The sequence below is a fragment of the Nicotiana tomentosiformis genome, chromosome 2 (genome assembly GCF_000390325.3).
Source record: "Nicotiana tomentosiformis chromosome 2, ASM39032v3, whole genome shotgun sequence".
NCBI lineage: Eukaryota > Viridiplantae > Streptophyta > Magnoliopsida > Solanales > Solanaceae > Nicotiana > Nicotiana tomentosiformis.
The window spans coordinates 569,420-585,815 of NC_090813.1; the positions used below are offsets into that span (position 1 = coordinate 569,420).

At 37.1% G+C, this 16,396-nt stretch overlaps 1 protein-coding gene across 1 annotated transcript; it reads left to right on the plus strand.

The window, feature by feature from the left end:
* Positions 1-9,580: 9,580 nt before the first annotated feature.
* Positions 9,581-10,276, plus strand: LOC138906827 (uncharacterized). Its single transcript, XM_070196531.1, has 2 exons — positions 9,581-9,772; positions 9,992-10,276. The coding sequence occupies exons 1-2, from the start codon at positions 9,581-9,583 to the stop codon at positions 10,274-10,276; spliced, it is 477 nt and encodes a 158-aa protein (XP_070052632.1).
* Positions 10,277-16,396: the final 6,120 nt, after the last annotated feature.

Sequence of the window (16,396 nt, forward strand, 5' to 3'; positions counted from 1 at the left end):
ATTTATTTTCTTACACCAATAATGATAGATTTATCTTACTAAGTCTAAGAATGATATGATAAAAGAAATTCAATTCTGTTATACCTTAATATATTACTTATTGTAACTTTATGTCATCCTAGTTTTGAGTCGAGGGTATAACACTTTCGAATGGAAAGTAGAATAACTATTTAATTGATAAATTAATGTTGGTAATTAAACTTTATATTGCATAAAATTGACAGTGTATAAAAGAATCATTAAAAATAGTTAAAGTAATCTCTTAATCTCCAATATAAGTTTTTGCTCAAATCTTTATAATCAGGAGCACTTATCCGCACCCTAATGGAGGGCAAATTGCATCATTTCTCTAGGGAAAATTGGCTCTTTTTCTTTTGTTCCGGAGCAACCGTTACAGCTTGTTTGGATGACTGTTATATATTGTAACGTATCGTATTGTTACTTTAAATATGATGTTTGTTTTGATTATTATTTAAATTTTATTATATCGTATCGTTTCGTTAAATTCATCGTTACGTAATGACAAAAAGTTTCATTTTATGGAACGACGAATTTGGTTGGTGGCATCGTTTCCTTGTTTTTTCTCTCTCATCTTACACCTTTCTTATTATTAAATAATCATATTTTATCATTTACCTTACTTTTTTATATAATAATTCATCCCGTATCCTATTTTTTTTTTAGTAATATTGCAAGTTTATTCTTCATATTATTAGTATGTGATATCATGAAACAACAAACGATACAATCTATCCAAACATTGTATTTATCAAATAATACAATACAATACAATACAATATAATATAATACATTATGAAACGACATATAACAACAATCCAAACAAGTTGTTAGTGGGAGGAAATTTTTGAGTTACTTGACTAAAGTAGAGGGTATTTTTTTAAAAAGAAAAAATACAGGGTAAAGTTATTCTATTTTGAATTATTCAGGGGTATATTTTGGCCATTTTCTCTAAAATCTATCATATCATACTAATAAATATGTGGATTGTAGTAAGTTAATTGGATTTTTTCAGTACTAATGCCAGCAAGCTTTAATTTAATATTGTTTTTCATAAAGATGTTGTCCGGACTAATTTTGCATTGTTTTGCGAATAACATTGTCCATTAAGAGTTAGACATACGAAAAACCTTAGCATATTTTTGCTTCTATTAATATATGAATTTTGAACTTTGCTGATACATTTCATCTTCTTGGATTGCTAGGTGTCACGATCCAAATCACATAATAAGTTGTGATGGCGCCCAACAATGTTGCTAGGCAAGCCAACGCATGACCCTCCACTTAATTATCCATTTAATTCATAAAAATCAGAAATTTTCTTAAATAAATAGAATTAAATCCAGCACTCATAGAAACATGTTCTTTTCTTTACCAAACTTCCGAGTATAAATAAATCATAAAATGAAGTGATAATAATAATATTAAATATAACTATGAACATCCACTAAAAATTCTCAATATCCGGTGTCACAAGTGCATGAGCATCTATTGAAATATACAATACTACTATAACAATTGTCTGGAATATAAAAATAGACAGGATAAAATAAATGAATATGAGGGAGACTTTGTGTGCTGCAGATCATAACATGGAATGCAGCTCACCATAATTTTCCCTCCGTAGTTGCGCCTATGTGCCAAGATAACCTCCGAATGAACCTGCCTTAGTACCTGCACATTAGTGCAAAAGTGTAGCATGAGTACGTAAATCAACGCGTACCCAGTAAGTATCTAACCTAACCCCAAAAAAGTAGTGACGAGAGGTCGACATCGACACTTACTAGTGGTCCAATAAATCATGTATGATGAAAGTAACCGATATGAGGCATAGCAGGTAAAACAACGAAGCAGATATAAAGTGCATAATACGATCCTCAATAGAAGAATAAACACGAAGTCCTTAGTAACCGGATACATCAGATAAAATGTCACATCTCAAGTCAGGAAAACTCACGGGTACACTGACTTCCTTACCAAATATTACGCACGATTCTGCTGAGGCGAGCGGCCCGATTCCATAAGAGTGTGCTACAATAATCCTGCCGAAGCGAACAGCCCGATCCTATAAGAATATGTTACATCATACTGTCGAGGCGAACGTCCTCATCTCATAAGATTACTACTGAGGCATTCAGCCCGATCCCATTAGAATATGAAACTTTAACGAGTCCTTGACCCCACTCACGAATATACGTATGAGTTATGAAATTCAAGAAAACTTCCGATGAATACGCACAGCACGGGAGGAATCCGTAAAGGAAGTACAACTTCTACGGCTAATCAAGTAGCTCGTCAAGTATCTAAAAATAACAAGTCCATTACTCTACACGAGTCTAGTCTCAAGTTATAATGTGAATTAAAGCATTAACTCAAATAGTACAATTAAAGCATGGCGTGAGTCTAATTCTATCCGGACATAGTAAGGAATTCTAGCATATGCATGGACACTCGTTACCTCATACGTGTGTAGCTCCCATAACACGTAGCACATATAGGGTAAATTTTTCCTCACAAGGTTAGACAAGAGACTTATCATGCTCTGAATTCCGATAACCGGCTCCTATGCCACTCTAACTCCTCAAACCAATGCCAAACGATCCGAAACTAGTCAATCAACGTTCAAACCAATCAAAATATACTCAAAGACTCGTAATTTAACAATTTATAACAATTTCCAACTCTGCTAGAAAAGTCAACAAAGTCAACCCCCGAGCCCACGCGCCCGAATTCCAAAAATTCTCGAAGATAAATATTACCCATAACATCACGAACTCAAATATATAATTTATTCCTAATTTCATGTCCAATTTCATGGTCAAAATTCAAGATTACCATTTCTAGGTTTTCTTCCAAAATCTCATAATTTTTACCAATTTTCATATTAAAATCCATATATACTCCATGTATTTAACTTACAACAAGTGAAAAAATAACTTACCTCATGATAGATGACGAAAATGACTCCTCAAATCGCCCAAAAATCGCCCAAGCAAGGGAGAAATAAATTGAAATGAGAAAATTCCGACTTGGCTAATATATAATATACCCAGGCGCCCTTCTTCGCGAACACTGTCCGGAGTCCGATAACATCAAAGTACACTCAAAGTCAAACTTAGCAAATTTCAAACCTTCAAAAATGCAAACTTCTGATAATAAGCGCCAAATTGCTCTCGGACTATCCGATACTCAACCCGAATATATGCCTAAGTCCGAAATCACTTTAGGAACCTATAGAAACCTTCAAATCTCGACTCTGAAATCGTCTACTCAAAAGTCAAACCTTGGTTAACTCTTCCAACTTAAAGCTTCCGAATTAAGATTTATTCTTTCAAATCAACTCCGAACTTCTTGAAAATCAAACCCAACCACACGTGCAAGTCGTAATGCATGATGTGAAGCTAATCAAGGTCTCAAACTACCGAGCGACATGCTAGAACTCAAAACGACCGGTCGAGTCGTTATATTCTCTCCCACTTAAACATACATTCGTCCTCAAACGTGCCAAGAACCGTTACAAAGTCGCCAAAATCACTGTAACACCTCGTGCACCTACTCGTGCTTCCACAATCCATATGAGCGCATTAGTTCAACCTAGACTGAAGATCCTTCCTGCTACCTTAGCCCACGAGTCTTATAACCAAGTCCCAACATCCAAAATTCTCTATAATGTGCGATTCCAGCATACGTACATCGTATCAATCTCGACAAGCTGTACTAAAACATGATCATACCCACATGCTGTAATCACACAATGCACCGCATAATTTATTTTCCCATAGTAACACCCTCCAACCACAATACCTGCAATTTACGAACCTAGTGTCCGTAATGTACCTCATAACATATACAAGCCTTGTTCCAACCCTTGCAATACTGCAATGATGAAAGAGATGTATAAAAACTCATAACTACCCGCCAAATCAATAACTCGTGGAGTCTTTCCGCTCGACAAGAACCATTACCTCATTCTGAACTTATTAGTGACATTTTCCTTCCAATATATATTATATAAATGCAATTGCACTGATTTCAAGTCCAGCAACCTCGTCTCACCCAGTACAAGCTGCTCGGGTAATAAGCCACCTCAAACACCGTCTAAATCTCATTCGACGCCATCAATGCACCAATAATCCACAACTCGAATATGACCAATAAAGAAAAATAAACTCGGGTATAGAACTATTCAGTCCACATAACGAATAAAACAACCAAACAAATGCTATGAATCTATCTCAAAGATGAGAAATAAGACACACAAAATAAGTATAAGGAACCGTACTCAATATCTCACTGTTGCGGCGTGCAGTCCGATCCAAACATCATACCCGTGGCAGCGTGCCACCCTATCCACCCATAATAAATCTACATGGGAATACCCATCGAGCCAAAAATGCTCATACTTACTAGACACACGTATAATAACCAAAAATACGTCGATTGCATAAACATATTCCTGGGGAAACGGATAGCACCATGCGTTATAAAGGCCCAAGAACAATTAAGGTGCAATAAACAAATCAGCATCTCGAGAGCCACCAGCTACACAGGATCACAACACCCGTGTGATAATCAAGTTCTCTCACCGCCCACGTGGCATAGAAGGGTAACACATGAAATGGACGACAACGAGAATAACATACACCACGCCCAAAAACTCATCCATAAGCAATGCTATGCTGAATGAACACATCCAATCTGATGTAGAACACACATTCACATTAGGTCTACCAACGGACCTCAGGCCGATTCCAATCATCCCAAAATGGGTCAATACCTTCCATAGATCCACAATGACACTATCCATTACACATACAATCTATCGTCCAATACGGAACAAACTTTCACAGTCTGCAACCAAAGGAATAGAGCGTCTCTTAGACATAAACTCTCCCATCATCGACAATACCATAATCCTCATACCTGATTTCAATCTGTTCCACTTAAATGACTAACATGTCACACTTATACGATCATCATGTGGGAGATACTCCCACAACCTTCCGCACAATGTAGCAAAATCTACACATCCATGGTTACCAATCGTACTATTTCTGTAATGCAAATCAAGAATTCGCAATTCAATACACATTGCCTCTTCCACAAAACACCATTCTCAGACGACATTAAAATAGCGCCAGCATACTCTGAACATCTGAAATCTTTCCCCGTTCCTCTGAGCTCGTAACATCTAGGCCAAACTAAACCGCACCTTAATCCTTCAATTTCATTTCCACACTGCTCACTGCACTTCATGCTATTACACGAGAATGCAAAATCCCATCATAAATACTGAACCACCAGTGAAATAGCCACTCCCCGCAAGTATATCCACGGAACACTTGTATGGCCTTACCACACAGAAAGAACCGATTATTTCCTTAATCATGCTGATCCAAACCACTACTAGACTAACTCAGCTTCTTCTGATTTCCCTTTAACTTGCCTTCAAGGTAACACCTGTTTTTACCAGCACACTATGTATCCCAATTAACACTCATCCCGAGTGACCCCAAATCGTATGACCACATCGCCTCAATAACCATAAGCCATTTTATATTCTCCCCATGCACTCAATAGTATATCCAACTGATACACCCGCTCTGAAAGATCTTCTGCGAATCTGAAGTTTTTCCTTCCATCTTTCTAATACTGCACCGCAGAGCCGGTGATATTCATAGAGATACTCCAAGTCTCCTTCATACCCCTACACACAACTAAATCCTCAGCCACATGACAAATCTGATAATCCTTAGGCACTGCACTTTAATTCTTGAACCCACTAGAACCATTGTTGAGAGCCGCCCACTCTAACCTGGCCCCGAGTATATAACCAAATAACTAGTACTTTGTTAGCACACGAATACTTAGGAAACCAAATGAATCCTTTCCCGTATACATTAAAAAAGAAATAGTAGTCTGAGTCGTTCCACAACCTTCACACATAAATAAGGTGAAATGTAGCACACATCCATAAAATTCTTTGCTTGAATTACCCTTAATGTTCTCTTCCTCAATCGTAACGAATCCACCAACGTATCAATAACCAGAAACTGCAAGGACACATAACCACGTGACCCAATCATCGATGGTAGGCTCCCCCACTTAGCTTTAAGACACACTCGCAAACTCCAAGGACCCACAATGACTTCTTACCTGCTATGCCTTATATATAAGTGCATATATAAGGCATAACAGGTAAAACAACGAAACATATATAAGTGCATAATACGATCCTCAACAGAAGAATAAACACGAGGTCCTCAGTAAGCAGATACTACCTCGAATAAAATACATAATGGTCAACATCAGATAAAATGTCACATCTCAAGTCAGGAAAACTCACAGGTACACTGACTTCTTATCAAATATTACGCACGATTCTGCCGAGGAGAGCTGCCCAATCCCATAAGAGTGTTTAATAGAACTGCCGAGGCAAACGAACCGATCCCATAAGAGTGTGTTACAATAATCCTACCGAGGCGAACGATCCGATCCTATAAGAATATGTATTACAATAATCCTGCCGAGGTGAACGGTCTGATCCCATAAGAATATGTTACATCATACCGCCGAGGCGAACAACCTGATCCCATAAGAGTACTATTGAGGCGTTCAGCCCCATCCCATTAGAATATGAAACTTTAACGGGTCCTTGAACCCACTAATGAATGTATATGTAAGTTATGAAATTCAAAAAAACTTTACGATAAATACGCACAACGCGGGAGGAATCCTTAAGGGAAGTACCATTTCCATGTTAATCAAGTAGCTCGTCAAGTATCTAAAACTAGCAAGTCCATTACTCTACGCGAGTCTAGTCTCAAGTTATAATGTGAATTAAAGCATTTAAACATGCAAGAATAACTCAAATAGTACATTTAAAGCATGTCGTGAGTCTAAGTCTACCTGGACATAATCAGGAATTCTAGCATACGCATGAACACTCGTCACCTCATACATGCGTAGCTCCCATAACATGTAGCACATAAAAAATATAGCACCTATAGGGGAAATTCCCCCTCACAAGGTTCGACAGGAGACTTACCTCGCTCCTGAATTCCGATAACCGGCTCCAATGCCACTCTAACTCCTCAAACCAATGCCAAATGATCCTAAACTAGTCAAACAACGTGCAATCCAATCAAAATATACTCGAAGAGTCATAATTTAGTAATTTATAATAATTCTCAACTCCGCTCGAAAAGTCAACAAAGTAAACCCCCGAGCCCACGCGCCCGGATTTTGAAATTCTCAAAGATAATTACTAACACTACGAACTCAAATATATAATTTATTCCTAATTCCATATCTAATTTTGTGGTTAAAATCCAAGATTACCATTTTTTTCTTCCAAAATCCCACAATTTGTACCAAGTTTCATGTTAAAATCCATATATATAATCATCTTGTGAGGTTGAGACTTAATCGAGAGAGGAGTTTCTACTAATCAATTGAACTAATAACCAAGTGAATTCGAGAGAGTCACTTGAACATTAGAAGTGAATTATCTAGAGTTAAATCCCGAATATTTGTCTTGCACCTATCCTATCAACTCTTTCTTCTCACAATTGATAACTTCATTTGCTCAATACTTGCGTTGATTGTCATTAGTCAATAGTTTAGACTCTTAGTTAATTTTAGTTTAAATCACATAAATTTCTATTGTTGATCATCCTGGACAAACTACAGTAATACTGTTTAACTTCAATCCATGTGGATACGATATTATAATTTACAATATTCGACTAGTGAGCATATTTTAGTGTGTAATTTGCGCTCATCAAATTTTGGCGTCGTTGCAGGGGATTTGCAATCAATAGTATTTGAAATAGTTTGTAGTACTAATTCAGAAATTTTTCTTTTTATTTTATTTTATTTTTCCCTTTTTTACCTTTGGTGTTCTTTGTCTGTGCGTAGGCTACAAGTTAGATTGGTGCATGACTCGATCTTCTGGTAAGGAATTGCAACCATACGAACCAGAAATCGAGAAACAACTGCGACAGTTGAGGAAGAAAAGAAATCTCGCCGAGAAAGTATAGAAGGTTGGGCAATCCTCAACCAAGGAAGATATGGCTGGAGAGGGCTCGAAGAATGGCTCAGAATCAGCCCGTGGGTGCAGACCAGTTAGAAAACATAGCTCCCGGCCAAGGGAGACCACTTGGTGATTATGCTAGACTGATCTACGACCAAGGCTTATCAAGTGTGAGACCACCTACAGTGGCAACTAATAATTTTGAGCTGAAGCAAGGGTTTCTCCAAACGCTTCAAAATAGTTGCGTCTTCAGAGGAAAGATGAACGAAGATCCAAACAATCATCCGATGGACTTCGAGGAGATAATGAACATCTTTCAATACAATGGTGTATCACAAGATGCAGTTTACCTAAAGGCATTCCCCTTTACACTTAAAGATGATGCAAAGCACTAGCTTCTAAGCTTGCCCAAGGGATCGATTAGAACATGGGAGGAGATGACCAGAAAATTTCTTGCTAAATATTTTTCCTTAGCTAAAATGGGCAAATTTAGAAGAGAAATGCATAACTTCTGCTAGAACGAAACTGAAACTGTGTTTGAAGTTTGGGAGAGGTTTAATGAGATAGTGCAAAAGTATCAACATAGCGGAATTGAACTCTGGATGCAACTCCAGGATTTTTGGGATGGATTGACACCGGCTTCACGGAGAACATTGAGTAATGCAGCTGGAGGCCCGTTGATGAAAAAGTCTCCAGAGGAGATAGTCACTATTCTCGATGAATTGTCTGAAGATTTAAATCAGTGGCCCTCTAAAATTGCTAAAAGAAGAAGGTTGAATGGTGTTCACCAGGTTGATGCTAACACATCTGTGCAGGTACAACTTGATGCCATGGAAAAATAAATAAGGAAGTTGAACTTAGCTTCGATACATAATGAGCCTCATGCATCATGTGACATATGTGGAAGAGGACACCGGCACCCTACTCATGAGTGCCAGGCCTCAACTGAGGAAATTAATGCTGTGGGTAATTATAACTTCAATGCAATGGGTCAGAAGCTCCCCGGTTTTTGATGGAGTTTACTTGGGGATACAACAAATGCATGGCAACAAAATAACTCCAGATTTCAAGGAGCTCCTGGTTTTGTGAATCAGCCGAGGCCGCAGTTTCATCCTCAACAACCAATTCAGTCTGGGTTAGAAGATTTGATGAAATCCTTTATTGTCAAGACTGATGAGAGATTAGATGCTCATGGTGCAGCTATCAAAGAACTTGGGATAGGTTTGCATAACTTGGAGAGACAAGTGGGACAATTTACAACTATATTATCTGAGAGAATCCCAGGTATTCTGCCAGCTGATACTGAAAAGAATCCTAAAGAAACGGTAAATGTTGTAACCTTGAGAAGCGGACAAGTGTTGAAAGATTCTACTCCAATTCACAAAGAATTTGCGCTAGAAAAAGAAAGTGGGAATGAGTTGGAAATTAAAGATGACAAAAAGACTGAGAAGAAGAAAGGCAAGAAGGGAGCAGAAAAAGAAGAAGGAAGAGAATTCAAGAAGGGATGAATCTGAAGAGAGCAAGCACATGCCAACTTTACCCTTTTCCCAAAAGTTTTATAGAGAGAAGCTGGACAAGCAATTTGAGAGATTTTTGGATATGTTGAAACAAGTTAATGTAAATTTGCCATTTACTGAAGTTCTTTCCCAAATATCAGCTTATGCTAAGTTCTTGAAGGAAATCCTGACAAAGAAGAAAAAGATAGAAGAGACCTCAGTGGTCAAGCTTATAGAGCATTGCAGCGCGATCTTGCAAAACAAACTCCCACAAAAGTGTGGAGATCTAGGAAGTTTTACTATACCTTGCTCGTTAGGCACTCTTAATTTTGATAAGTCTCTGTATGATTCTGGTGCCTCAATTAATTTAATGCCTTTGTCTATTTATAGAAAACTAGAGAATGAGCTTGGAGAGTTAAGGTCTGCACCAATATCTTTGTAGCTGGCAGACCAAACAACTATAATACGTGAGGGAATGATGGAAAATATAATAGTTCGGTTAGATACGTTTGTATTTCCTATAGATTTCATAGTGGTAAATATGGAGGAGAACAAGAAGGTCCCCCTCATCCTAGGAAGACCATTTTTAGCAACGGGTAGAGCTATACTAGATATGCATGATATAAAACTCATGCTTAAAGTGGGTGAAGAGATGGTGACGTTTGAGATGAATGTAGCAACTGGAGTGAAAAAGGAGAAGCAGCTGCAAGTATTGAGTATAGAATGAAAAGCACGAATGAGAAGGTCCTAGTGATTGAGAAAAATAAGTTTGGGATACACCCCAAGAAGGCTGAGAAGAAGCTGTCTGCATGGATGTGTGCATTGGTTCGGGCGCGTGGACTGGAGCCCGACTTCGACTCGGACCCCGACTAGAGATTCAGAGAAGTTTCCTCTACCTTATATTTTTTAATTGTGTATCATGGGGACATGCCACAACTTAAAGTGTAGGGTGGGGACATTTGTATGTTGTATGTATATGTGTTAGTTTTTGCTTTTTAGTAGTTAGAAAAAATGAGAAAAAATTATAAAAATTTAAAATTTTTGACTTTTCTCGATGATGGATATCATTCGACGGGTTTCTTTAGGGATTAAAGTTGAAAGAAAAAAAATTTCTTTTGTAATTAGTGTAATAATTCCCCCTTGGTTTTTCTTTGTGCCGCGGTTCTTTTCTAAGGGTTTTGTGTGAACCGGGTGTAGTTAGTTTTTATTTTTGTTAGGTATAGGAAACCTTGTACTGTGTTTTGAATCGGAAGCAATATATCTTGTCTCTATTATACCTTAAGAATAGTGAGTGCTTTAGTTGTGACGTTTATGCTCAGTTTTTGACTCTTGTATAAGTACCTTAAATGGTATGAACTTAACTTTGCTTAACTGCTTTGATTAGAGTGTCTTGATGAATCCAATCCTGAGTGAGTTATGTGCCATGTGTGCGTAAGGTTTATGTCATTCTGTACATTGCATTTGATGTCTAGAACTTGCTCCGTGTGTTTGCAATGCAAAATGGTAGTTTTGTTCAGTCTTGGAAGTGTTATAAGCATTTTTTTGTTGAGCCAATTATATGTTATTACCCACCTGATTGTTATGTATCTTAGTTAATCCTGTTAAGTCTGTAATCCTATTTATTTGGCAACCACACTGCAAGACCTACCCATTTTTTTGAATTGATCATCTATTTGAACCTTTAACCTCTCGTCAACACTTAAATATGTTATGAACTTTATAAAAGTTGAAGTATGGGGTGATTGGTTTGGTTTTTGAGTGGAACTAATGAAATAAGGAGAGAGGTGAACTGTATTGAAAAAGTAAGAGCCACTTGAATTGGAAAAAAATAAAAATAAAAAAAAAATATATATATATATATATATATATATATATATATATATATATATATATACACACACACACACACACACATAAGTGTATGATGGTGCAAAATATTCCATGATAGTGGTAAATCTTGATGTAATTGTGTGTAAAGAAGTTGGGAGTTAATGTATAATGATGTTATGGTGGAGTATGGTTTGACATAAGTGTGGGGTTTTGAATGTTAAATTGTATGTATTAAAGTGCTTAGAGAGGTGTAGTCACTCTTATATATAAATGTATCCTACCCGTCCCGCAGCTTACATTACAACCAGTTAAAGTCCTACTTGATCCTTGACTGAATGAGCTCGATTAGTTGAGTAGTACATTACGGGCAAGCCTATGGTTCATCTTTTGTGGCATATGGATGTTATTTCTGAGAGTGAGTGAATTATTTTTATATTGAGTTCCTGATTGTGGTTAAATTTGATGTGTGTGGAACTACTCTCTACTGTTGTGAGGGCACTTGATTCATGAAGGAAAGGTAATGTCGCTGACCTCTGTGTTAGAGTAAGTGAGCGGGTTATAAATAATGTGTGGTGCTTTTGAGTCAAATCTTGAGGCAAGGATGTTACACTACTGTGCTTAGTCTATTTTAAATATTCTTGGTTTAATGAGTTAGGAGAATTGCTAAATAAGATCATATCTATATAAAGTGTGGTTTGATTGCTCGAGGACAAGCATGGTTTAAGTGTGGGGTGTTGATGGTAGGCTATAATATCGTATTTTAGTCACTTATTACACTTCAATTTACTGCACTTTAATTGAGTTTGAGCTTTAATCGCTAGTGGTTTACACTAATTGTATATTTTATGCCTTGTAGGAGAATTCCGAGCTATGTAAATGTTATAGAGATAATTTGAGTTATTTGGAGCTTTGAAGTCTGAGTAAAAACCCAAGGGATTAAGCCGGGATCGCGTTCGGGGGTCGAAAATCATGTCTGGATATCAAAAAGTCAAGAAAAATCTGGACTCTGAGAAAACAACACACCCGTGGCGTGTGGGGCGGCGCGTGGCGTGTCGCGCCTGTACATTTTTCGGATGCCTGACAGATTTTAGCTCTCTGAACTTTCCCATAATTGCCCCGCATGGCGCGTCGCCCCTTGCAGCGCGCCTGTGCAATTTTTACAAAGTTATTATCCCAGTTCATGCAGGAAAAGATATTTTTATCTGGGCCTGACCCTACTTAGTATAAATACATGTAAAATATTATTTTATGCACTTTTGACACATCTTAGATCTAAGGAAGCTAGGGAGGAGGTGGAGAAGTAAAAACTCAAGGATTTCATCATTCAATCCTCACTCAAGATAAGAGTTTGGATCGTTTTATATTTTCCTTTAACTTAAACATTGTTATGATGAATTACTCCATATCCATGGAGTAGTTCTCTTTAAGGTTTGATGGATTTGGTGTATTGATACTTTTTTGTGGATAATTAACTCTAGTTTTATGTATTTAATTATTTTGGATGTTTTAATTGGTGCATCTATATTCACTTGTTCGTGTAATTGAGAGAGACATAACTTGTGATATTGTTGCATTATATTTCGTTGGTTGAAGTTATTGATTCTTCTTAGTAATCGGAAGAGGCTAGTTGAATTGTTGATTAAAATTAGTTAGGAGGATAATCAAGAGAGGTTCTCCTAAAGACCAATCCACTACGAATTCTTGCATATCTTCACGTGCTTAAAATTGGTTCATCTTGTGAGGTTGAGACTTAATCGAGGGAGGAGTTTCTACTAATCAATTGAACTAATAACCAAGTGAATTCGAGAGACTCACTTGAATATTAGAAGTGAATTATCTAGAGTTAAATCCCAAACATTTGTCTTGCACCTATCCTATCAACCCTATCTTCTCCCAATTAATAACTTCCTTTGCTAAATACTTGCGTTGATTGTCATTAGTCGATAGTTTAGACTCTTAGTTAATTTTAGTTTAAATCACATATATCTCCATTATTGATCATCCTGGATAGCAATATAGATACAAACTATGGTAATACTATTTAACTCCAATCCATGTGGATACGATATTATAATTTACAATATTCAACTAGCGAGCATATTTTAGTGTGTAATTTACACTCGTCAATAATCTGCCCAGGCGCCCTTCTTCGCGAACATGGCATGTGCCTCGTGTTCGCGAAGCACAAACTCAGCTCCTGTCCAAATCCTTCTTCGTGATCGTGAAACCTTGTCTCACGAATGCGATGCCTTACCAGGCCTGACCATCGCGAACGCGAAGGCCATGACCCCCCCAGGCCACTTCTCTTACGCGAACGCGACTAGGCTATCGCGAATGCAGAGCACCACTGCCCCAACCTTCGCGAATGCAACCGGCCTATCACGAATGAGATGAACAAAAGAACTCCATCTCAAATCCTTCTTCGCGAATGCGTGCTCCCACCTCGTTCACAAAAGACAATACCAGAACCAGCACTAGCAGTTGCAAAACAAGGAGAAGTGGTCCGAAACTACCCTGAAATACACCCGAGGCACCCCGGATCCCGTCTAGTCACACCAACAAGTACCAATATCTTATCCAAACTTATCCAAAGGCTCGAAACTCCACGAATAATATCAAAATCACGAGTCAATGATCAAAATTTCCTCTTAACTTTTAAACATTCAAATTTCGTCGAAAACGTCCGAATCCCGCTTAGACATTCTGGATTGCAACCAAACTTCACGCACAAGTTCCAATCAATAAAATTATCCAAGGTCCCGGAATATTGTACGGAGTCTGATAACACCAAAGTACACTCTAAGTCAAACTTAGCAAATTTCAAACCTTCAAAAATGTAAACTTCCGATAATAATCGCTGAAGTGCTCCCGGACCATCCGATACTCAATCCGAACATACGCCTAAGTCCAAATCACCTTACGAACCGATAGGAACCTTCAAATCCCGATTCCAAGGTCTTCTACTCAAAAGTTAAACCTTGGTAAACTCTTCCAACTTAAAGCTTCCGAATTGAGAATTATTCTTCCAAATCAACTCCGAACTTATCAAAAATTGAACCCAACCACACGTGCAAGTTATAATGCATGAAATGAAGCTACTCAATGCCTCAACCCGCCGAACGACTTGCTAGATCTCAAAACGACTGGTCGGGTCGTTACACTAGGTCACACCATTATATAAGTATTAGCAACTTGTTTGGATGGTTGTTACGTATCATTTTATAATGCATCATATTCTATTGTATAATTATTTTGATGAATACAACGTTTGGATGGATTATATCATTTGTCGTTATTACATAATATCATGTACCAAAAATATGAACGATAAACTTCTAATATTATAAAAACAAAGTAGGGTAAGAGATAAGATTATTTTATAAAAAGATAAGATAAAGTATAAAATACGATTATTTAATAATAAGGAAGGCCAAGATGAGATAGAAAAATAAGGTAACGACACGACCACACCAAATCGGTCTTTACATAAAGTGACACTTTCCGTTACATAGCGATAAATTTAATGATATGATACAATAAAATTTAAGTAACAATCAAGACAAATATTATATTATAAGTAACAATACTAGTAAGGTATTAAAATTTCACTTCAACTAGTCAATTTTGTATAAATCATTTATTTTATTTACATGTTATTCTTACATATTCAAAAGTCTAATTATTTTTTAAAAATATTTCAGCACTGTAATTAACAAAATAAAAAGTAAAACTTTTGAATCGTGATATAGGTTATATAATAGTTATGAATTTCGAAAACCTCTTGAAGATATTATTCTAACTAATTTTTATTTCATGCAAAAGATCGACAGATATGGAGCTGAGTGTTGGCCAGTTAAGGTCACTCATGTCTAGAAGATGAAGGTAGCAGAGATGAGGATATTGAGATGGATGTGCAGGCATACCAGGTTAGATAGGATAAAAAAATGAGGTTATTCGCGACAAGGTGGGCGTGGCCCCTATTGAGGACAAAATGCGAGAAGCGCGACTTAGATGGTTTGGTCATGTGAGGAGGAAGAGCATAGATGCCCCGGTGAGGAGGTGTGGGAGGTTGACATTGGAGGGCCTACGGAGAGGTAGAGGTAGGCCAAAGAAAAGGTGGGGAGAGGTGATTAGGCAAGACATGACGCAACTTCAGCTGACCGAGGACATGATCCTTGATAGGAAGGTATGGAGATCTAGGATTATGGTAGTAGAGTAGGTAGTCTAGAGTGTTCATAACAATAGTATTGACACATAATCTCGCTTTCTGTGGGCAGTAAGTTTTTATGACTAACCGTTGTTTTCTTTCATTGTTGATCACCTTAATATCTTGTTGTTATTATTCTGCTTTTGTATGACTTTTTGGTATTGTCCCTTCTTGTCTATATTTTCATTAATATGGTGCTTATACTTTCTTGAGGTGAGGGTCTATTGGAAACAACCTCTCTATCCTCACAAGGTAGGGGTAAGGTCTGCATACATACTACCCTCCCCATACCCCACGATGTGGGATAATACTAGGTATGTTATTGTTGTTGTTCCAAAAGATCGACAGATAAGGTATTATTTCCTACCTCAAAATACTAGAGCGATTTAATGAAATAGGAGTACTCATTTTCTATACAATATTATTGGGTCAAAAACATTAAGTGTAGTATAGCAGGTCAAATTGCATTAATAATGTTAAAATATTTTACTATGTCGGACGTATATAACTTGAATGGTAGCTAGAAAGAAATACTTTTAATATGAGTTTAACTTTATACACTGATAACAAGTTTTTATTTATAAATGCAATTTAACCCTTAATTGTACGTTATTATATAGGAAAATTATCAATTATGTCAGCCCATAAGTAAGTTAGTACAAAAATTAGCTAGTTCATAAAACATTACTAATATTAGCCAAAAAAAATTAAATTTTTGCTTTCTTTTGAGTGGGTGTTGTTAGAATCGATTGGATACATCTTAAGGAGTTTAAATCTCAACTTTGTGATGATTTGGTAGAGTTTTGAGGT